Source organism: Acomys minous (genome assembly GCF_964271855.1).
Source record: "Acomys minous genome assembly, chromosome: 8".
Taxonomy (NCBI): Eukaryota; Metazoa; Chordata; class Mammalia; order Rodentia; family Muridae; genus Acomys; species Acomys minous.
The window spans coordinates 17934032-17958629 of NC_140489.1; the positions used below are offsets into that span (position 1 = coordinate 17934032).

The window sequence follows — 24598 nt, forward strand, 5'->3', positions numbered from 1 at the left end:
TGAACCTGCTAACCATCAAGAAAGAAGCACAACATTTAGTGGGCGTATTTTGAGTTCTTGAGACAGCACGTTCCTTACTTGATGTGTTACTCTGGCCCATGCACCAAGTGACTCGGAGAGCTCCTAGCTTTGTATAAGGCTGGGACAGAAGACGGTCTTCAACAGTTCCATGCTGCTGGGAAGGCTGCTCTACCACATAAACCACATGATACAACACATCCAATGATACTTGAGGTGTCAGTGGAAGACAGGGATATCATTGGGAGCCTTGGGCAGGCCCACATAAGAGAATCACAGAAGACAGCATTGGGATTTTGGGCCAAGTCTCTGTCATCATCTGCAAACAACTATTCTCCCTTTGACAGAGAGCTCTTGGCCTGTTAATAGGTCTCAGTAGAAACTGAATATTAGACAATGGCCCAACAAGTTAACATGCAAACTGAGACTCCCATTATTGGCTGGGTGATACACCAAGCCATAAAGTAGGATGTGCCCAGCCACAATCTATTATCAAATGGAAGCAAAATATTTTATCAGGTCTGAGCAGGTCCTGAAGGCACAAGCATGTTACATGAAGAAGTTTCCCAAGTGCCTACAGTTTCCATTTTCATTACAATGCTGCCTGTTTCCAAGTATCTACCTATAGCCTGTGAGGTGTGCCCTATGTCAGTTAATTAAGGAAGACTAGGGCCTGGTTTATAAATGGCTCTGCACATGGTACAGGCACAACCCACAATTGAACAGCTACAGCATCACAACCTGTTTTCTGGGACATTCCTCAAGCCACCAGCAAAGGGAAGTCTTCGCAGTAGACAGATTTTCAGGCACTACACACAGACATATATTTTGTTTGGAAGGGGAAAATGGCCATATATGTGGTTGTTCACTGGTTCTTGGCCTGTAGCCAGTGTATTGGCTGGATGTCAGAAACTGGAAGAAGAATGGTTGAAATGTTTGTGAGAAAGACATCTGGGGAAGACGTTTGTAAATAAATGTTTCCAACTGGGTGAAAGATGTAAAGATACTTGTATCCCATATAAATGCCCATTGAAAAGTGACTTTAGCAGGGGAGGAGGTTAAAACCAAGTAGACAGGATGCCCATTCTATGAAGAGTTAGCCTCTTTCCCTACTACATTTGTTATTACCCAACATTCTCATGAACAATGTGGCCATGGCAACAGAGATGGATGTTATACATGAGCTTGACAACATAGACCGACACTCACAAAGGCTGACCAAGACACTGCTGCTGCTGAGTGCCATATCTGCCAACAGCAGGGACTAACACTGAGCCCCAGATGTGGCACCATTCCCCAAGGAGAGCAGCTAGTGAACAGGTGGCAGGTTGACTACATTGGCCAACTTCTTCAAGAGAAAGGACAGTGCTTTGTCCTTCTCTACTTATGGATTTGCCTTTCCTGCACCTAATGTTTCTGCCAAGGTCACCACCTGTGACCTTGCAGAATGCCTTATCCACCATTATTATGTACCAAACAGTATTACCTCTGACTAAGGAGCTCACTTTGCAGACAGAGAAGTGCAGCAGTGGGCCTATGATCATGGAATCCACTGGTCTTAATAAGCTCCTCAGCATCTGAAGCAGCAGGCTGATAGAATAATGGGATAGCCTTTGGAAGACACAGTTCCAGCACAGAGTAGATGGACTGGAGAGCTGGGGCAAGAGTTTCCAGAAAGTGGCATATGCTTTGAATATGAACAATTATATGCTATGGTCTCTCCCATAGCCAGAATCCACAGGTGGGTAAAGAAATAGTCCCACTCACTATCACCCCTAGCAACACACTAAGAAAAAAAAATTACCTCTTATTCATGACTTTATATTTGGCCGACCTAGAAGTTTTGGTTCCAAAGTAGAGAGTGCTCCTTCCAGGGGACATAACAAGAATTCCATTTACTTAAATACTCGGATTATGCACTGGGCTACTTTGGGTTATGATGTCCTTAACCCTACACACTAAGAAAGGAATAATAGTGTTAGGATGGGTGATTGATCCAGATTACCAAGGGGAAATCGGATTCCTTCTCCACAATGGAGATAAAAAGATTATGTCTAGAGTACAGAAGATCCTTTCAGGTGTTTCTTGGTGCTACCATTTCCTGTGGTTAAAGTCAAGGGGAGTTGCAACAACCTAATTGAGGCAGGATGACAAGAGGCACAGGCCCTTCAGGAATGAAGGTATTTATTAATTCTCCAGGAAAAGAGCCAAGACCACCTGAGGTTCTGGAGGAAATACAGAAAATGTAGATGATGAGGGTAGTTATTAAGGTCATCTGAATTAGAGGTGATGTTTTTGTGATATTTTGTCAAGAATGTGTTTTTGCAGATATTTGTGTTTTCTTTCTCAATTTATTTATCATGCAATATAACATCAATTAAGAAATATTAGTAAGCCAGGTGCACACTGAAATCCCAGCACTCAGGGAGGTAGAGGCAAGTGGATCTCTGTGAGTTCCAGGCTAGCCTGGTCTACAAAGTGAATCCAGTATGGCCGAGGCTACACAGAGAAACCCTGACTAGAAAGAGCAAAAAAGAAAGAAGAAAGAATGAATGAATGGTGGTTTATCATATGTAAATTTTTCTATACTAAAATAATGTTCCTCTAGGGCCATTGCTACTTTTTCTAAAATTTGGAATTCATTTGAACATGTAGGAGGCGTTGTTATAGTATGTTAGGCCTAGTTAGGACCTGGTTGAGTAAATAGTGTGTTTGCGTTTGTGGATAGAAAAGGTATATCATGTGAGGCACAATTATGACCTGGTTATTGGTTTCATTTGGAAATCAAGCATGACATAAGGGGATATGATTTTCAAATCGACAATGGGCAGACTCATCATGGCTATTCTTGCTTGTCAGTCTCACTACATTTAGACTCAGCTAAAAACCCATGCACATACCTGTGAGGGATTTGTCTTAATTAAATCATTTGAAGTAACTAAATTCACCTTTAGTTGGGATCATATCCTCTGGTAGCATCCTATAAAAAGGCCATGGAAGAAGGAAGCTTTTGTTCTTCGCCTATTGTCCTTGCCTTTGCTAGCAAGTGCATTCCTTCACAGGCAACAGAGCCTACTTCTTCAGGATTCTGGCAAATAGTGAAGACAATCCAGGACACCTCACCTAGTAGACTGAACAGCTACTGCAATCCCAGACTTTAAATCAGTAGACAGCCATTGTTGGAGTAGATGAACTACAGCCCATATGCCATTCTAATTACCCTTCATCATATAAGTGTTCGTTGTAGCATATATGTGTATGTATGTATAACCTACACACATATGTGTTTGCTTTCATTTGGAAATTTGTAATTTGATTACTAAGTATATATTCCACATATGTAGGTAGGGATAGATAGATAGATAGATAGATAGATAGATAGATAGACAGACAGACATTCTATCAGTTCTATAGAACCTTGACTAATGTAGCAGAGAGAAGCCTACGTTGACACAGCAACTTTGCGATTCCTGAACTGAGCCCTGCAAAGTTTTCTGGCTCTAACTATTTTCCTTTCATGGTAGGTGTTTACGTAGGCAAAACCATTTATGGATTTTGGAGAGATAGCGAAACCGAATGGTATGACCTGACACAAGCTGTCTATGCAGAACTTAAAGACGGTAATTTTTCTGGCTGTCTTCATCTTCATCATTTCATTTATATCAAAACTCATTTAGTGTTTCTGAAATATCTTTGCTAAAGAGCTGACTGTTTCTAACCTATGGTGTGATTTGATTTCTTCCTTCAGACCACAAAGGGCTTACAGTGATAGATATGGTTATAACAAATCACTTTTTAGTCATTCTCACCTCTTTGGGTCTTTTTGTAAGTCCTGATCTCCGTTACCCAACCACTTCACACATACAGGTATGAAAATTTCTTTATAATCTACTGGTAATCTTTAATATTGTCTGTTATATAAAAAGAGATATGTTTTTATTGAGTTATGATTAGTATATCTTAGAGCTGAAAATTGTAAAAAAATTTTAAATGAAATGTATGATACACCAACTGTTTCCTTTGCTTCATAACATTTGATGTATGGATTGAAATTTGGCACTAGTTTTATTGCTGTGTAGTTTAGACTAATTGTTTATTTATTGATTGATCAATATGTTCCAAAAATGCTATAAGGTAATTTATATAACTAAATGCCATATTAAAAGTACCAGAAAATAAATGTTGTCAATGAAATAATACATGCCTAAGATGATAAGATGATGGATGTGCCAACAATCCTGATGATAATTATATACTCCACAAGTATATTGAAATGTCACGGTGTGCCAATACATCTATAAAATTGAAAGCTGTTAAAAAGAATAAAATGGACTCAAAAATTCTGCATGTAACCGCATTCAATCCTGCTGTGAATTCTTGTAACAGGACAACTGAAAATTTTTTTCCAACAAGAATCAAGAAAAGGTGAAGCTGGGACTGTTTATCCAGGCCCAGCTATGGAGATTAGAAAGTTTCCTCGGTCAGAAAGATATAGGAAGAAAATGAAAGGTAGCAAAATGCTGGGACAAAGAGAAGAGTATACATTTGGATGGAGCTATATGCATACAATGAGGTTCCATCAAGGGACTAAAGGAGAAGCTACATTAACATTTGGAAATGTATCTACCAGAAGACAAAAGAAAGCAAAGGGGGATTCTGTTGTACAACTTAAAATACAAAGATTTGTTATACCTTCTGAAAAGTAACTGAAATTTTAACTTTCTTTTTTTACTCTTTTTCTTCATCCTCCAGCTTTCAAGAGCACCATTTTGTGGATTTGAAAGGGTAAGACATTCGATTTCCTAATATTGGTTTAGAAGATACATATTCACGTGGCAACTTGCAAAGCAATAATTCACAACTTAGATTTTTCTTGTTACCATAAATAATTTTCAGTTTAAAGTAAAAAGATATTTCCATAACTATCAGGACCTCCTCTTCTCAGTGGGCACACTTTTCTGCAAGTCAGTGCTCTCTTGGCCTATAGAAATTGCTCAGGCCATGTTCTATACCATGATGCCCAGATGGAAAGGGTAAGGGCTGGAATCTAGCAAGTGTTACTTCCCAGTCCACCTGCCCTGGGGCTGTTCTGTGTCCACTCAGAAAAAGGAGCCCTTCCATTTTGGACAAAAACTGCCATGCAATCTGACCATGGCTTGACTTCTGTCCTTTCAGGGCACTGCTTCCTCTTTTAAGTTGCTTCCTTCTCTCTTACATAATCAGCCTGTCACATTCAACAAGGTCATTTTCATCAACACATGCGCATGCATTGCCAGTTCTGAAACTTCAAGGAAAATTATATTTATTCTTAGACCTTGGCATGTCCTCTTCCATTCTGTCCTGTGTTACACACAGTCACTACAAGGAAGAAACCACACTAATTTCTCAGGAACCCAACACAATTAGTTGTAATACCAAAGTATTGTGGAAGGAAAAGTGAAACAGAGAACAGGGAAACCAGTGGAGAAAACAAATAAATGCAAGGAACAAGTGGAAATAGCTTATCTCTTATCTCACAATCACATGCTTAGATTCAGTCAAATGTCAATCAAAAATATGAGTGCTAGAAGTGTGGTTCAGTGATAGTTTGCCTTGCAAGTTCATGCTCTGGGTTCAGTTCCCAACAACATCAATGTATTCACTTCATAGAAACATTTACTTCTTGTTCTACTGAAACAATAGAGCATGGACGTTATTTCCCCAAACTCAAGGTATTCTGGGTACCTCAGAGAACTACGTCTTGTCTCATTCAAGCATTGCACCAATCTGATATATTCTGAAAAGCACTCTTGAGTCCTCCCTTCAAAATATCTCTGAGATACACAGCCATTAAAATGAAGAGGCCTGGCTGAGCATACACCACATCTGATCTTCAGGATGGAGACTAGGGACCCAACTGGGATCTACAGACCTCAAGACCTGGAGAGCCCTATGTGAGAGGGGTCCACATAGTGCAGAGCACAGGTGGGTCCAGACTCAGGCCATCCAACTGACCTGTGGAGGACAGGTGCCCAGTCCCCAGAGACTGGACCTATACCTGCCAGTGAGCTGCAGCCGAACTCTGTATCACAGACTCAGTATCTGGCACTGAACCTTGGGAGGTGAAGCACCAGAGTCTGGATCTGCTGGCCTGGAGAAAACCCAGGAAAATTGGTGGATCTGACCTCAGACTGCTCTGCCAGTCCATAGAAAGCCCCAGGGGCCAGCGACCACTTGGGCACAGTATCCAAAGCCCAGCACAACCTATCAAGCCCTGCCATACCTGCTCTCTCTCCCTCCACCACCTCCCCTCTCTCAACGGTGTGGACTACAGAGAGAAACAGTATCAGTGTTTGCTGGCTCAGGGGGAGCAGAGAGTGTGGATCTAGGATAGATCTGACCTCAGATAATCCCGCCAGCCCACGTAGGGACCCAGGGCCCATGCAGGGGCCTAGGTGGCTGTGGACACATTCTCCAGCTACAGCTCCATAGCCATGTTCCCAGGTGGGTTGGGCTAAGGCGGCAGGGCCAAAATCTAGCAAGCTGCCCAGCAGACTGTTCCTGCACACTTGGGCCAGATCAGGTGGAGGCCTAGCCAGCCCCCACAGCCAAACGGAGATTCCCATACTCTCCAGCAGAACTGAGCTGGCCCAAGGGGATCTGGCAGAATCCTAGCCAGCCTCCCAACCCAGGGAACCATCCCGCACTCTCAGGTTGCACTAAACCAGCCTGAAGGGAACCGGTGGAAGCTTAGCCAGTGCCCCTACAACCCAGTGCAGATTCTCACATTCTTGGGCAAAACTGAGCCAGTCTGATGGGATTGTGCAGAATATTAGCCAAGCCCCACAACCCAGCAGGGGTTCTAGCACTCTAGGGCAAACTGAGCCTACACCCCAAAAGCCTCGGGGCCTGTGGGCAGGGTTTTCAAAGGCCAGCCAAAGACAGGATGACCAATTATAACTACACTATCTTAAACTGATACTTGGGCTGCAGAGCACCAGCACCAGCCTCTGCAGACCCAGTGGGGAGCCCAGGGTGGGGAGCAAAGGCGTTGGAGCTGAAACCAGGCCACCTTGCCTGATCCAGGGAAGGGTTCCCTGGTCTTCACAGGTGAGAGTTCTCGGCCTATAAACACTCACCAATGAACTGCTCTCAATGACCAGTGAAGGACACCAGAAACTACCTCCCAAGACTAGAGACAGCAAGATGACTAAAAGCCAGCATAAAAACACAAACAACAAAACCAAAACAATATGACATCTCCAGATCCTAGCTATCCCAAAGAATTCAATCCTGGGAACTCAACACAACTGAAGCACAAGAAAATGACCTTAACTCCGTAGTGATGAAGATATTAACGGAGGAAATGAATAAAGTCCATAAACAAATGTAAGAAGATGCAGGCAAACATATTGAGGATATTAAACAGGCCTATAGAGAGGAAATAAAGAAATCACTGGAAGAAATTCAGGAAAATACAAATGATCAAATGAAAAAAATCAATAAAAGAGTTCAAGATGTGAAGATGAAAATGAAAACAATGATAAACGCACAGACAGAAGAAAGCCAGGAACAAGAGGGCTTACAGAAGAAAGCAGGAAATTCAGAGGTAAGCATTACTAACAGAATTCAAGAGACGGAGGAAAGAATCTCCAGAGTAGAAGATACAATTGAAGAGCTTGATGCAACCATCACAGAAAAGCTTAAAGTTGAAAAATTCCTGACCAAAACACATCCAAGATTTCAAGGACATCATGAAAAGACAAAACCTGAAGATAATAGGAATTGAGGAAAGAGAAGACACCCAGCTCCAAGGACCAGAAAATATTTTCAACAGAATCATAGAAGAAAAATTTCCCAATTTAAACCAGGAGATGCATGTAAACATACAAGAGACCTACAGAACACCAAATAGAATAGACACACACACACAAAAAAAAGGAAATCCTCCTGCCACATAATAATAAAAACACAAAATGTACAGAGCAAAGAAAAATATTAAAAGTGACCAGGGGGAAAAGCCAAGTAACATATAATGGCAAACCTATCAGAATTACACCAAACTTATCAACAGAGACCTTAAAAGTCAGAAGGCCTTTATATTGCTGCTACTTGACATTTTCAGGCTTTTGCACAGTTTCCTTATGCATTATTGCAGAAAATGTGGAATTAAAAAAAATGTGTGCTGTATTCTGGCTGTGGTAAAGGATGAAGGTACTTCTGGTCACTTTAGAAAGATACTTCATAGCCAAGAATATCATCATGTTTTTAAATTTCTTTCTTGGTGCCTGTTCACAATATGAATTTCAGTTTCTTGACTACAGTCTGCAATCTCTTATGTGTGTACATTTTTTCTCTCTTTATTGGCCTCACATTCAAACATGATCAAAACTTTGTATCCACAGATGACCAATACTTTGGAATTTTTAAAGTAAGTTTCCTTATGTTTAAAATCTAGCTCCACACATGACCTGGCTGATATTTTCTTTATGTATTTATATAGGTTGACTACATCAAAGGAAAACTGTGGTACAATGAAAAATGTTTTGCAAACAGAGAAAGTTTTGAAGGTAAATTTGAAAACATGATGACATACTTTTATCTCTATGGATTACATGTATAGATTCAATAAATAAAATGCACTAAATACATTGAATAAAGTGTGAAGATAACTATTTTATATGAATTAATGGCCTAAAAATGAGAAATCCTGGCTCAGTAGCGGTGTATGCTTGTCATTCCTTTTACACTCAGGCAGAAGAAACAGGAACACTGCAGGCTTGAGGCTACCCTGGGCTACCTACTAAGAGACACTTTCTAAAAATGAATAGGAGTAACACCCCTACCTAAATCCAAGAGAGCTGTGTCCAAGGATACATTACTAGATAGTACAAAACTAGTATTGCTTTTTACGTAAGCAGCTTTATTAACACTAACACTTCCTAAGTCAGTAAGTGTAGATGTTGTTCATAATTTCTATGCCTTTGTATTTTACAGTTGATTATGTTACTATCACTTTTGACAGAAACAGGACCCTCAGTGAGGTATGATGTAGAAAACTTTCAAAGGTAGGAGATTCATTAAGCATGATTTCAAGAATTGTTGTCAATATGCAATATGGTACTTAAACACATAGAAAATGTAACCACTCCCAGTGGTGTCTCCATGTGCACTTAATAGCTGACACCTACTTTTGTTAAAGCTAGGCAAATACTCCAAGCCAGAGAAGAGTTTCTATGCAATGTTCTCTAAAAATCAAATCTACCCAGGACAAAGTAATAGACATTAAAGAATTAAAACCATGGTTTGTGAGCCAGTTGAGGTAGTACACACATGTAATTCTAACAATCAGTAGGTGGAGGCAGGTGTATTTGTGCTACATAGTTATAGGCCAGCCTAGGTCACATAGTAAGAACCTATTCTAAAAAGCCTCCGTATATTTTTGTGTATGCATGTGCATGTGTGTGGTAGTATGTGCATGTGCGTGCATGTATAAAAGAAAGAGAGTGAGAGGAGGGAGAGAGAGAGATTCTTTTTTAAATTTGGCCTGTCAGAACAACACAATGATTCATTAGCTTCTTTTCCTACAGTAACTAGTTGGTATTTATGTCTTAGAAACAATATTAACACTTCCTTTCTATTTTCTAGTCCAGTTCTTGTTTTTACAGTAAAGAACCATTTCGTGAGTGGTTGCCTTGCTTATCTGCTTCTTATAGAAGTACAAGATTTCTTCCACATGTGGTATCATTTCTTATTGACCAAGAGACCAGTGCTGGAATTTACCTCTTTCATCATCAGGTAAGTCTCTAGCTCAGAGGGGTTTTCTCTGTCACCAATCACTGCAAACTGATCGTAGCAGACATCATTCCCAGATTGTCATGATCTCTGGAATAGACTCTGACAATATTATCTATGACCCAAAAAATAGTTTGGTATGGAGCATTTATTTATATGTCGTTGAAGTTGATGAAAATGCTAGCTGTTTCCTTATTGTTCTTTTCTCATTCTCCAGGGAAATACAAGCTGAATATTTTCCACATGAATCTAAAGTTTGTTGAAAGGGTTAGTTTAGATGGAAAAAGGGTAACCCATTATCATAGATGTATATTTTCTGTTGCCTAGTTCATTAACCGTGGCTATTAATTAGAATTATTCTCAAACTAGAAAATTTTGGACAAATAAACAAAAATCATACAATGAAAAAAAGAAAGCATCTTCAACAAATGGTGCTCTTCTAACTGGATATCTGGCATATACCCAAAAGATGCTCCGCCGTACCACAAGGACACTTGCTAAGAATCCAAATAGAGTCATAATCATTACCCTGCACAAAACTCAAGTCCAAGTGATGAAAGATCCTAACATTAAACAAGATACATTAAATATAACAGAAGAGAAAGGGGCAGGGTTATAGGCTCCTCACTGGCACAGAAGACAACTTCATGAACAGAATGCCATCAGCTTAGGGACTAAGATCAACCATTAATAAATGGGACCTCACGAAACTGAAAATCTTCTGCAATGCAAAGGACACTGTCAATAGAGAAAATCTGCAGTCAACAGAATGGAGAAAGATCTTTACTAACCTTATATCTGACAGAGGGCTAAAATTATATATATGGAAATTTGACATCAGCAAACCAAATAACCCAATCAAAAGTGGCATGCACAGCTAAACAGAGAATTCTCAACAGGAATTTTGAATGGCCCAGAAACACTTAACTAAATGCTCAACTTCCTTAGTCATAAGAGAAATGCATATCAAAATGACCCTGAGATTTCATCCATTCATAAGAATGGTTAAGACCAAAAACTCAAGCGACAGCACATGCTAGTAAGTTTGTAGAGAAAAGGAAACTCTCCTTCATTGCTGGTCTGAGTGCAAACTTGTACAATCATTTTGTTAAATCAATTGGCTATTTATCAGGAAATTGGGAATAGCTCTACCTCAAGGCATATACACAAAAGATGTCCCACCATACCACAGCAATACTTCCGAAACTATGTTCATAGCAGCTTTGTTCCTAATAGCCAAAAACCAGCAACAGCCTAGATGACCCTCAACCAAAGAATGGGTAAAGATGACGTGGTTCATTTACATTTACTACACAGCTACTAAAAACAAAGACAACTTGACATTTGAAGGAGAATGGATGGAACTAGAAAATATCATCCTGAGTGAGGTAACCCAACCCCTAAAAGATAGGCAAGGTATTCACTGAGTGAGGTAACCCAACCCCTAAAAGACAGGCTAAGTGGATACTAGCCATAGAATGTACAGACCCAAAGAAGCTAAGTTACAAGGAGGGCCCAAGAGTAGATGCTTATATCTCACTCAGAAAAGGAAATGTAATAGACATCAGAGGTGGGTAGAGGGAGGAACTGGGTAGAAGAAGAGATGAAAAGAGGAACACGGATGGATATTAGTAGTGGGGAGAGCAGGGGAGTGAAGGCTAGGTGAAAGAAAGGAAACTGGAGGTAGGGGAGGCATCTCTGGGACTTGGCAAGGACCTGGGATGGAAGATGATCCAGGAAGTATATGGGAGGGGGGGTTGTCACCCTTGCTGAGACTCCTAGCAACAGGGGATACAGAGCCTGATGTGTCACCTCCAATAGCCAGACAGGACTACCAGTGGAGGAATAAGAACACCAACACACCTAGGAAACTTTCAACCCAAAATTTGTCCTGTCTAAAAGGTGTTCAGGAGCAATGCTGTAGCAAAGATTGAGGGAATTTCTACCAAAGACTGACCCTATATTAGACTCATCCCGTGGAAGAGAACTAATCTCTGACATGATTAATGTTCCTGTGCTATGTTTGTAGACAGGAACCTAGCATGACTCCTCTGAGAGGCTTCACCCAGTGGGTAACGGACACAGATGCAGAGACCCACAGCCAAACATTAGACAGAGCTTAGAAAGTCCTATGGAAGAGTGGGGGGAATGACTGGGGGACCCAGAAGAGTGAAGGACACCACAAGAAGACTTACAGCGTCAGAGTCCATGGGGACTCACAGAGACTGAGCCACCAACCAAAGAGCATGCATGGACAGGTCCTTAGGCCCCCTGCACATATGAGGCAGATGTGGATCCCCCCAACAACTAGAGTGGGGGCCCTCCCTGACTCTAATGCCTCCCTTTATATTCCATTTCCCTAGCTTGGCTGCCATGTCTGGCCCCAGTGGGAGAGGATGTTCCTAGTGCTGCATCAACTCAGTGTGCCAGGGTGGGTTGGTATACACAGTGGACCTGCCCTTTCTCTGAGTGTGTGATGTGTGATGTGTGATGTGTGATGTGTGATGTGTGATGTGTGATGTGTGATGTGGGGACTGGGATCAGAGAGGGGGGCTGAGATGAAGATGTAAAGTGAATAATCTTTTTAAAAAACAGTTAAGGATTCTCTAAGCGGCTGTTCAGCACTCAGCCCTGAGTGGAATATATGTAACAGTCCTCCAAAGCACATGTAATATTCAAATAAGCTGCTTTTTCAGTTGAACCTTTCTTTAAGGCAGGATCTCACTGTGTACCATTAGGTATCCTCCAGCTCAAAACAATATGCCTGCCTCTGACCCTGAGTGCTGGTATTAAAGGCATGTGCCACCATGCCTGCCTATGCTGAATACATTTTAGATTAAACTGATATTTTCCTGGAAAAATACTTTTTTGATAAATAGACTTCAAAAGAAGAAGAAGAACCGGGCAGTAGTGGCGCAAGCCTTTAATCCCAGCACTTGGGAGACAGAGACAGGTGGATCCCTGTGAGTTTGAGGACAGCCTGGTCTACAATGCGAGTCCAGGACAGCCAAGGCTACACAGAGAAACCCTGTCTTGAAAACCCAAAACAAAACAAATCAAAAGAAGAGGTGAGGAGAAGGGAGAGGAAAGGAGAGGAGAAGAGAGGAGAGGGAGGGGAGGGGAGGGGAGGGGAGGGGAGGAGAGGGGAGGGGAGGGGAGGGGAGGGGAGGGGAGGGGAGGGGAGGGGAGGAGGAGGTGATAATGTATGTCTATGTTGGGATCTCAAAGCCATAAGACTTCCCTGGAAAGGGGATTTTGGATAGATCTGATTTGCTATCTCTCTTGAGAGTGAGGAGGAGTAGGTCTGCTGTGGTTGGAAGCCTCATTTCCTAGAATTTTCTGCTTTTAGTCAACTAAGGGAGGGACAAAGACAACTTTTCCCCCCGTATCAGTGAAAGTCTTCATCTCAACACTATCTTTATACCAAGAGGGCATTTTGGAAGATGTCCTAGTCTTGTTTCTTTCAAGATTATAAGCCAACAGAATTGGGATTTTTGTCAGGCACCCATATTTAGAATGAAAGGCAAGAAGAGCATGGACACTGGGTCTATCTTGCTACTTTAGTGATGATGGTAAACCTCTCAATACCACTTACTATATAACTTTGAACAAATTCCTTAGTTTCCTATATTATATCTCAGCATCTATAAAATGGTCGGATGGGGGTAGTGGAGTAGAGTTATCAGTGATTTCTAATTTTTTAAAGTTCTTTGATGTAATGATGGGTATGTCCATGTCTTAAATAAAATTGCAATAAAGAGAAAGCCTAGAAGTTATAATGTGGACACAGAATAAATCTTATTATTTCCTTTGCTTTATCTAGGGCTCCAAGCGCACCTCTGTGTCTGTGTCAATGCTCAAAAACGGAAAGCCAAACCCTCAAACAAAATTTCCAGCTTTCAAATTTCCTAGCTCATTCAATCGCCCAATTGGAATGGTGTTCCATCCCCGGAGCCACTTTCTGTATGTTTATGGCAATGAGGTAAGCAACCCTAAGATTTCTTCTTTTGCAATAAAAGTAAGCAGTCAAACTTTTGCAAACCGAGTGGTTGTATACATAAAAAGTAGGCATACTCTGAAGAAATAGAAGGCAAGACAATAAATGTTTATCAACTGTTTATTGTGTGTTAAGCTTAGTGGTCTGTAGTCAATTTAAACCTTTCAATGTGTTCACTGGCTGATAAAAAATGAGCCATGGGCACCATGCTTCTGAATATTATCAGGCATAATCCATTTCTATACACCTTGAAGGACTTAGATTTTGCCATTAATCCATGGAAAGTATGTTTTTATCTGGCATTTCTGGCATTTGACGTTGCCTACTCTTTATCTGAACTTGCTAAGCAAACTCTTTTGGCTCCGTTGTTATCTAGGCTCTTTCTGGTAATGGTCTCTATTTTGGGAACTCCAGTCAGAAAGCTCTATCATTAGTAAACTATGGTCATCAGCCAAGTTAAAAGTAAGGAGCACAAAATATGAAACATAAAGAAATTTAGTACCAAGAAAGCATTATGTTGACTGCTGGTGAAAGCAATTTGTTCACTTTTAGTCAGGAGGGAGAGCAGAGTTCCTCTGTGGGATTCTGAGAGCACACGACAGGTTACAGTTTTACCTCAAAGACATAAGCTCCTCAGTCATTGCCATCAAAATAACACTTCTATTTAGACAGAAAGTGGTTAACTATTTCAGAGTTTGGCAGTTTAATTCTAGAATTTCTGTTCACTTGGTGAATATCTCAGAATATCTATTGCTTATGAGTAATTCCCTCTCGCAGTCACACATATGGAAAGACAATCAGTAGCAGCCTAAAACCCCCTTGAAAAACCCCCAAGGAAGCAAAACGCAGTGGCTCACCACTGCAACCCCAAAACTCTGGAGGCCGAGGCAGCTGGATTACTGTCAGTCAAAGGCCAGTTTTGGCTCTAGTGTGAGATACTGTCTCAAAGAAAAACACCTTGGGCAACTGACAAGGTGTATGAAAAGTTCCTCAGGTTGATTTTTAGCACCTTACCTCATTGTCAATTCGTTTAGTCTTTCTCACATTGACACAACATATACTTAGTTTCTATTGATTCCATGCCTCCCAACTTATCTAGTGTATATGAATAAAAACCATCTTTATTTTACTCATGCTGATGATTTCTTGGCTTAAAAGTGTCTATTGTATGCAAAATTGGGATGTGTACAGCTGACATCCTGGTACTAGGGCTTCTTGAAACCCCCTTATTTAGTTTTATACTAACATTTCAGAACTTCTAATATCTCCTCTGGTCATTGACATTTTTTTAACTCAAACATCCTTCTCTGTCTGTTCCACACACTCTGCAGGCAAGCACCTCACATTCCTGGGCATGCTTTCCTCTCAATATCCGCCCCATGTTATATTCTCCCCAACTCTATATTACCCCAACTCTAGTCAAATTCTAAAACTTCATCTAACAGTTTGTTGTCTTTTTTTCTTTTTTCTTTTTTCCAATGTGACTGTTTCATTGTTTTCTGCTCTGGAATTCTTTGGCTTATGGATTGAAAAGTGATTTTGGAAGAGCGTACTGAACTCAGATTTGATGGCTAGAAAGTGTGTAAATCAGGAATATTACCAGTGGGCTCTATGATTCAAGCTTTTCATGTGTGTATTTGGACTGTGGACAATAAACAGCTGGAATTGAAGTGAAAGGATTTAGATGGCGTTCAACAAAACTAGTCTAAAAATCAAACAGAGTCTCATTCCTCATGGTGGGCAGAGGATTTAAGAGACCAAACAATCAGCCAGGCTGTGGTGGCGCATGCCTTTAATCCCAGCACTCAGGAGGCAGAGGCAGCTGGATCTCTGTGAGTTCCAGGCCAGCCTGGTCTACAAACTAAGTCCAGGACAGCCCAGGCTACACAGATTAACCCTGTCCCGAAAAAGAGAGAGAGAGAGGAGAGAGAGAGAGAGAGAGAGAGAGAGAGAGAGAGAGAGAGAGAGAGAGAGAGAGAGAGAGAGGAGAGCAATCAGAACAACTTTTGTAGGAACAAATAGCTAATACTGATGTGATTTTAAGAGTGCTGGAAAGCAAAAAATGGCTTTGTTGACATAGCTACAAGTGATAATGATACCTACATTTTGGAGTCAGGTAGATCTATAAAACAAAAGCTAACATAATATCCTCAGGACACTTAGACTGGGAATAAAAGATGATGGTATATGGCACTGTGGCTCTATATTTTGTTTCCTGTTTTTGTTTTTTTGCTTTTGTCTTGGCCAGGCTATCCTGGACCAGACTGTGTAGCCAAAACTAGTCTTGAACTTTCCTGCCTCAGCCTCCTAAGTGCTACTATTGCCGAATTGTACATCTATTCCCAGCTTGGAGAGACAAAAGGTACAATATCAATCCTATAATATTTAAGGAATACAAGGATATAAGCCTGAGAGTGGAGGGGAGAACTAAAAATAACAATAATGAAAGAACTAATACAAAATGCTTTCAAAAAGGAAAACCTAATAGATAAAAAGAAAAATGACACAAAGAGGCAATCATTGAAATGAAAATAGAACAAGATAAACATGTGAGAAATGGCACAGCCCCTGAGTATCAGGAAAACACAAATAAAAACTACTGTGTAGGGCTGGGTAGGCAGCTCAGCTGGCAGAATCATTCTGAAAGGATGAGGACCTGAGTTTAAATCCCCAGAACTAGTGTAAAAGGATGAACATGACCGTACAAGTCTATAACCCCTGCATTAGGGAGCAGAGACAGGCAGATCCAGAGAGGACATTGGTCAGCCAATGTGGCCAAAACAGTAAACTTTTTGTTCAATAAAAGACTCTGTGCCAATAAGGTAGTAAGCACAATAGGAACTCACCGTGGTCATCCTGTAGTCTCCCCCAGACAAACACTCATGCACTTACTTAAATGCAGCACGTACACATATAAACACACATACATGCATACACACATGCACACTGATAGATACTCACGGACATACGTGAGTACATGCATAGAGAGAGAGAAAGTGACAGAGAGACAGACAGATACAGAGAGAGATGGAGAGAGAGATGGAGAGAGAGAGAGAGAGGGAGGAGAGGAGAATGTGATAAAGCATCACTCTCAACTACTTAGTTGACATAATTACTTCTGACAATAAAAAAGAATGGAAAGGTAAACCAAGTGGGTGAGTGGGAAAGTAGTCATTGTGGGCCTCAGTTCATGATGGGCAAACAGGAAGAAAATAGTACTGCATGATTTTTCTTTTGTAGAAAGATCAGGCTAAGGGGTAAGTTGAGAATTTGCTCTGCTCTGCTTGCAGCTAGAGGCCGTTCTGAGTAAGATATCTCTTTTTTTCCTTTAGGTGTGGATTTCACCAGATGGTGGCAATTCTTTCGATTTGCTGAGTAACTTTCACACTAACGTTATATTGCGCACTGCACATAGCTTTTATACATCACATATTTCTTTTATTTCACAACTTGGAAATGTTTACAACACAAAGGCAGGTAAGGACTTTTTCCTTTAGCATTGTTGGTTCATTCTACATGTGAGTCACAAATGTAATCCATTTAAAAAACATGTTCTAATAATAAGGCCTCAAACAAAGCAGGACCTTTGCTTGTTTGTTTGGGTTTGTTGGACCTACAGAGATAAGTCATATGAACAAGCATAAAAAGAGGAACCCTGAATTAGAGTATTATGTGCTCAGTGGTGTTTCCCTTTCCCATTCCAAATAATAATTGATGCCACAGTGGAGATACAATTATGCTCCACATATTATAGACAGCATTTCATTTAATACTATCAACCACAATGATAAAAAGTGTTGAGTGATTATTAATATTTAATACTGAATTATTATTTTAGTGAAATCAGCAGTTACTCCTTAACCAGGTATATACCCAAATAACCACACAGAAAGACTATGGTCTATTTAATTAGCCTTTAGCACAATTTTGTGTGATAATAACTCCATCCTAAACCTCCAAGCTAGTACAGCTTCCTCCCCATTCTGATCTCCCACTTTGTACTTGCTTTTTACTCATATCCTAGGTCCGGTTCCTTCCTCCTCGTGCTTCCCACTTTTATTTCCTTTCCATGTGCATTCCTCCTCTTCTTCCTGCTCTTTCTTCTCTTCTCACTCACCAAGATGCCCCACCCTATTCTCTGTTAGTACTAAGCTTTGACTAGTTGGCTTTTATTGGTGGTACCGAGAATGAAGGGTGATTGACATGTTTGCACAAACTTGAGACAGGAGATGCTTAGAATAAACATCACAATGCAATGTCAGATTAAAACCAGACAGTGGGGTGGAGACATCAGCATTTGAATGAACAAGGGTAAACTGTGCACAGTCCACAAGAACATTATGCCGACAAAAAAAGATTGTTTTGCTTTGATTTTGCTGGTAAAGTAGATACTTAAGAGGTGGCACTATATTAACAATAGTTTGCTCTCCATCTTCTTAGTTTCTTTTTTTTTTTTAAGATTTATTTATTTTATTTACTGCATATGAGTGCTTTATCTGCAGAAGAGGGCACCAGATCACATTACAGATGGTTGTGAGCCACCATGTGGTTGCTGGGAATTGAACTCAGGACCTCTGGAAGAGCAGACGGTGCTCTTAACCACTGAGCCATCTCTCCAGCACCCCCATCTTCTTAGTTTCTTTGGTCACAAGTTGTCAGTTTGTTGCACAATGAAAGCACTATATACCTGAATGCTGCCAACCAGACTCAGGACCTGACTCATGAAGGGCACAGTCCTCATATTCCTGTATCCCTATGATCTGCATTTTCATTTTGTCATTCTATAATTGAGTTTTTAAAATCTTCTTGTGTTGTGTTTTTCCATTTCATTAATAATTTTTACTTAAAATATGATATGATTCCCCCTACCCTTTTTCCCCTCCAACCCCTACAATTATGTCCTTCCTCTTTCTCTACAATACATGGGTACCTTTCATTAATTGTTTTGAAATATGTACACAAAGACACACAATCTGTTCAGTCTATATAATATATGTGTGCATATATATACAATATAGCAATATATAATATAATGTTACCTGTATGTGTATTTTTTTCAGTGCTGACCACTTGTTATTGGCAAACCTATTGGGGAAGAAGGCTATTTTGTCTGTTCTCATTCATTGCCTGCCCGTAGTTCTTTATCTAGGGTTACAGCCTGTGAGATTTCCCCGTCCCATGTTACCACGTCTGTCGGTTATTTGTTCGTGTCTTGTCTTGGGAGTCATACTACTGAGACTTCATAGTTACAGCCCCCCTGACATATCTAGTGGATACATGCTGAAGACATCTTGAGTTCCTGTTCTGCCTCTTACGCCTTTCTACCCACACTTCCCACAGTGTTAACTGAGCCTTGGTTCAAGAGATGTATCGCCATCGTATGAGTTGCAGCTAGGTACCACATGATCACTTGTTCTCTGCCTTCTGATTACTTGTGCTTTTCCTGTAATGGCTGTCTGTTGAAAATAGAAATTTCATGAGGCATAGAAGTTACATTTACCTATGACTATAAAGATAAATCCTTAGAATGCAGTTAGGAATTATCCTGTTTTAGTGAAGTAGTAGTTATAAATTCTCATTCCAAATCCATGACCTCAGAAACTCGGAATTTTTAGCTAGTTTTCCTATAGCAGTTATGATTTCTCTCTTGTTGGCAAGACCAGGAAGAGAGCTGTTTGTTGCTACCAAGACATGCAATGCCACTATCACATCCTGAGGGCTATCATATCCTGTCGGTAATTGATGTTGTTCATAGGTTTGATAACTGTGTAAAACTGATGGCTGCTTCCCTCCCTTGGAGGTTTGCATGATACCTTCTGCTAACATGAAAGCTAGTCCTCAAGGAAGGAAGCTTACAAGTAAGATCCAGCATCTCTGCTTTCAAAGTATGTGGTGACTTCAGCAATAGAAATTGCACTCAACCTCTGGGTGGCAACCAAGGCTTTAAATGTAACTTTTAGTCACCCAATGTAATTGTTGTCACAGAAAGGCTTACTGATAAATAAACTCATGCTTTCAGCTTCTTTCTGAACTCTAGCTGGCTGGTTCAACTCAGCTGTTCTGGCCCAAATTCCTCTCCAGGCTGACTCATTCAAAGTGGCTTCTCTGGCCTTCTGACTGAACTGCTCTGCTTGGCCTCAGACTAACTCTGGCAATCCGTTTTAATCTTATGGCTTCTTTGGATTCTTTGGCTCCTTCTGTGTTCATCTGCAATCTGTCTCTGTAAAACTGTTCCAGAACATAGCTCTCTCTCTCTCTCTCTCTCTCTCTCTCTCTCTCTCTCTCTCTCTCTCTCTCGCTCTCTCTCGCTCTCTCTCTCTCTCTCTCTCGCTCTCTCTCGCTCTCTCGCTCTCTCCCCCTCTCTCCCTCTCCCTCTCTCTCTCTGTCTCTGTCTCTGTCTGTCTGTCTCTCTCTCTCTCTCTCTCTCTCTCTCTCTCTCTCTCTCTCTCTCTCGTGTGTGTGTGTGTGTGTGTGTGTGTGTGTGTGTGTGTGTGTGCGCACTGCTCTCTTAACTACCCTCTTTCCTGTACTGTTCTCATAAGAATTTGTCAGATCCTATCTCTAACTCATTCTGACATATCTTTCTTTGATCCATCACATTAACTGCCTCTCAATTAAATGTCATTGTTTGGGATTAAAGGTGTGTACTAAGGGTATGTCTGTATTCCAGCCAGAGGGATTAAAGGTTTGTGGAGTGTCTACATTCCAGCTGGTCACACAGACCTAGAAGGTATTTGAATGTGATCCCTTGCCATGTTGCTGGATTAAAAGCCCTCTACACAAATGTCAGGGACCCATACTGCTAAGGTTTCAGTTCACTATGATAGGAAAGCCTTTGGCTAGATCTGGGTAGGGGTTTACGGTTTAGGAAAGCCTTGAGCTCAGTGCAAAACAGAGAACTCCCCTGTTAAGCAGAGCTTACTCTTCTTTGCTCTGGGGAACTCAGATCCCAACACCCTCTACCTGAGGAATGTCTTATAGTCTTTAAGGAATGTACAGGTTGAACTCCCTTTCTCCTGAAAAGACCCTGCCCAGAAAGCACTAGGATTCCTGGAATGCCCCTCCATGTAAATGAGGTATCTTAGTACCTTAGTCTCCCAGCCAATGATCTACATCCATCCTAGGTAGCTCTATCCCTTTCCCAAGATTCTATATAACCTTTGTTCATCCCAATAAAATTCATCGCATCCCCAAAGCTAGTCCCAGAAATCATCATTTTTATCTGTACTCCCAAGGCTTCCAAACTCCCAGACCATCACACCTGCTCTCTTTGCCCTCATGGACTGATACTGGCTGATGAACCCCAGAGGTAGGGAAGGTCTCAGCTGTCCCACAAACAGGGACCCCAGAATGAGCTGAAAATTCATAAGTTCACCCAGTCATCAAGAGGCCAATGGCATCTTGCCTGATAATTTCATCCTAAAGGTTGGTAGCCTACTCTCCTTTCTTTGCTTTACTTTTTCAGTTTGTGCCAGGATATGGTTTGCAGACAACTGCAGTCTCTAGCGCAGAGCTGCTGCCTGATATTGGCAAAGATCCTCTTACCCTCTTTCCAGACCCCAACAGCCCGTGTGGGTATAGGCAAATAACATTTTAACCTCTCATTTAAAAAAAAAACTCATAATGCAGCAGCTATTTAAGTGTTCTTAGGACAGCTCCTAGTCATGGAATATCTTGTTTTGTCCATCTATGGTGACTGAAAGTTTTAATTGGTACATTAGTCTAAACTGACACCTCCGGTCTCAAAGAGTTTGCTAGGCATCTGCCCAGGACATTCTGGCTTTTAGAGTCTCTATTTAGAAGTTATATGTAAATCTAAATGGTCTGCCTTTATATGTTACTTTCTTTGTTCTGTACACTTAGTTTTTTTTTTTATTTCATGGTAGCAAGAGTTCTGTTTTCAGTCCTATGTATTTGGTGCTTTGTATGCTTCCTGTACATCTATAGGCAGCTCTCTCTTTAGGTTAGGGAAGTTTTCATTTATGTTTTTCTTTTTTTATTTTTTAACATATACATTTATGTTATTGCTCATATATAATATACACAACAAACTACCTACAGCAAGAAGAACCAGGAAACAATCAAGAATTATACAAGTGTTACATTCATAGTGATTTGCTATTTGTATTTGGCAACTTTGAAGAGAACATCTTTCCTATCTTGGTGCATCTAATATTCTGAATGAAAATCAATATCTAGCCTATGTCATCTTTATCAACTTATAACATCTAACTAGACCTAAAAACATCTTAACCTCTAAACAACTAAGCTTAATTGTAAAACTAAACTATCTGGTCTTCAACCTCATCACAGACTTGAGAAGAAATAAAATTAATCATCCAAGTACACAGGAAGTGCATGTAAGCAGCTTCCAAAATTAGAAAATGACAGGGACAGTTTGCTGTCTAAACAGACACCCAATACTCTCTATAATGTTGAATCATCATCTTCAGCCTTCTGGCCCAATATATCTGACATACATATTTATGAAGCAGGAACTATTGAGGACTTGCTTATCCTGTCTTGGTAGGGTTTGGCTATCGACTCTGCCTGCACCCAAGTTTGCCCATTTTTAGGCAGAATTCTGTCTGTGGCAGAAATGAGGACATTTTGCCCAGTGGCTGGTTGACCACATTTGATGCCATCTCCATAAGGAGGTTCATTGATGCTTATCATCTTCTTTGAGGTAGGCTGGGCGTTGCCAGGAGTTAACCTGTCTCATTGTCAAAGAATCTTTAAAATAATAAAAACCATTTTTAAATGCCATGTTCTGTAGGTCCCTGAGGTTTTTGAAGACCTTATCTATTTTACCTTATCTATCTATAGAATCCTAGTCATCTGTTAAACTTGGGATGTATATTATTGTGATAGAAGTAAACTAGTAATTGACATAACCGTGATTTGGTCAACTAACAATTAACTTGTATTACTTAATTGTCCTAAGCAGCCTGAAATAACACTTTCCAAGTATTAGGAGTAAGCCTTGTAGTATAGTTGAGTTGTAGGAATACAATACTTCAAACTAGAGTATATACTGTATGTGAAGAATAATCTTAAATTTTGAATTCTATACCAATGTGTCAAAATTAAACTTATTTTGCAACAATATACATTGTTCTATACCAGTGAGTTAGAAATAACTTTGTTAGTGCCAGACGTGGTGGTTCACGCCTTTAATCCCAGCCCTGGGGAGGCAGAGGCAGGCAGATCGCTGTGAGTCTGAAGCCAGCCAGGTGTACAAAGCAAGTCCAGAACAACCAACACTAACACAGAGAGACTCTGTCTCAGGGGAAAAAAATAACCTTGTTAAGAACAATTAAGGCATTAATTTGAGGAGTAGATTGAACAGCCTACTTTTTGTCCCATTTATGTTTTTCTTGAAATATTTCCTGGACCTTTGAGTAGGGAAGCTTCTCTTTGTGTTCTTATTATTCTTAGGTTTGCTCTTTTCATCATGCCCTTGATTTCTTGGATGTTTTATGTCAGGAATTTTTTAATTTAATATTTTCTTTGATGGATTTATCAATTTCTTCAATTATATCTTCTTCATCTCTGAGTCTCTCTTCCATCGCCTGTATTCTATTGTTAATACTTATCTGTGCAGTTCCTGTTCTCTCCCCCATGTTTCCCATGCCCCAAGTTTTCCTCAGTTTCTGTTTTCTTTATTGATTCTTTTTCAATTTTTAGGTGTTGAACTTTTTTATTCATTTACTTTGCCTGTTTGCTTTTTTCCCCCCTGTATTTCATTAAGTGATTTATAAATATTATAAACTACAAGTGAACTCCAGCACAGAAATTACATAGACATTAGACACAAAATTTCTTTGACAAAATCCAACATCCCTTTATGTTTAAAGTCCTAGAAATCTCAGAATACAAGAAATATAGTAAGAGGTACATATAACAAACCTAAAGGCACCATGAGGTAAATGAGGAAATCTCACAGATTTCAGTTTCAGAAGCAAGACAATGCTGTCTACTTCCTCCCTTCTTATTAAGGATAGTGCCAAAAACCTTATCTAGAACAGTAAGACAAGAGAAGCAAATAAAAGAAATGCAAATAGGAAATTAAGTAGTCAAATTATCTATTTTAGATGACATAATTCTTTTTTGAAATTTATTTTATTTATCTTTGTGTGTGTGTGTGTGTGTGTGTGTGTGTGTGTTTGTGTGTACCTTCCTGTTTTTATGTGCTTCACAACTTTGTTGGTGATCTAGAAAGTCAGAGGATGTCATATCTCCTGAAACTGATGTTACTAGCCATTAAGAGCCATTGGGCATGGGTACTGAGCAATGAATCTTGTTCCTTTGGAAGGGCATACGTGCTCTTATCTACAAAATCATCATCTATCCAGCTTCCCATATCATATGACTCTATACATAAGAAACCCTAAAGATTATACCAGAATACTCTTAAAACTGATAAATTCTTTCAGCAAAGTGGCAGGATGCAAAAACAAAAAGTCATTAGCTGACTCACATATATATGTGTATGTGTGTGCATATATATGTACATGTATACATATATAAATGTGTGGGGGCGATGATTTTATATATTTATATGTAAATATATAAAATTTATATATAAATATATATTTATATATATAATCAATGCTATATTTTAAAATCAAGGAATCCCAATTATAATAGCCTTTAAAAATGAAATGCAATGAGTTAGTTAGCCCAGAAGCAGAAAAACTCAAATGGTATATACTCACTTATAATTGAACACTAGCCCAAGTAGCATATCCCATGAAAGACTGTACTTACCAGGAAATTGGGATAGATGAGAGGACATCCTATTGGGAC

At 40.1% G+C, this 24598-nt stretch overlaps 1 protein-coding gene across 1 annotated transcript in view; it reads left to right on the forward strand.

Annotated features, from left to right (window-relative positions):
• The window catches only part of CATSPERB (cation channel sperm associated auxiliary subunit beta), a 120045-nt gene that overhangs the window by 33959 nt on the left and 61488 nt on the right, over positions 1–24598 (forward strand). The window contains exons 8-15 of the mRNA XM_084791578.1: positions 3543–3638; positions 3767–3885; positions 4771–4803; positions 8501–8567; positions 8995–9041; positions 9646–9795; positions 13616–13774; positions 17122–17266. Coding sequence (XP_084647704.1) covers positions 3543–3638; positions 3767–3885; positions 4771–4803; positions 8501–8567; positions 8995–9041; positions 9646–9795; positions 13616–13774; positions 17122–17266 — 816 coding nt within the window. The remainder of the gene's footprint in view (positions 1–3542; positions 3639–3766; positions 3886–4770; positions 4804–8500; positions 8568–8994; positions 9042–9645; positions 9796–13615; positions 13775–17121; positions 17267–24598) is intronic.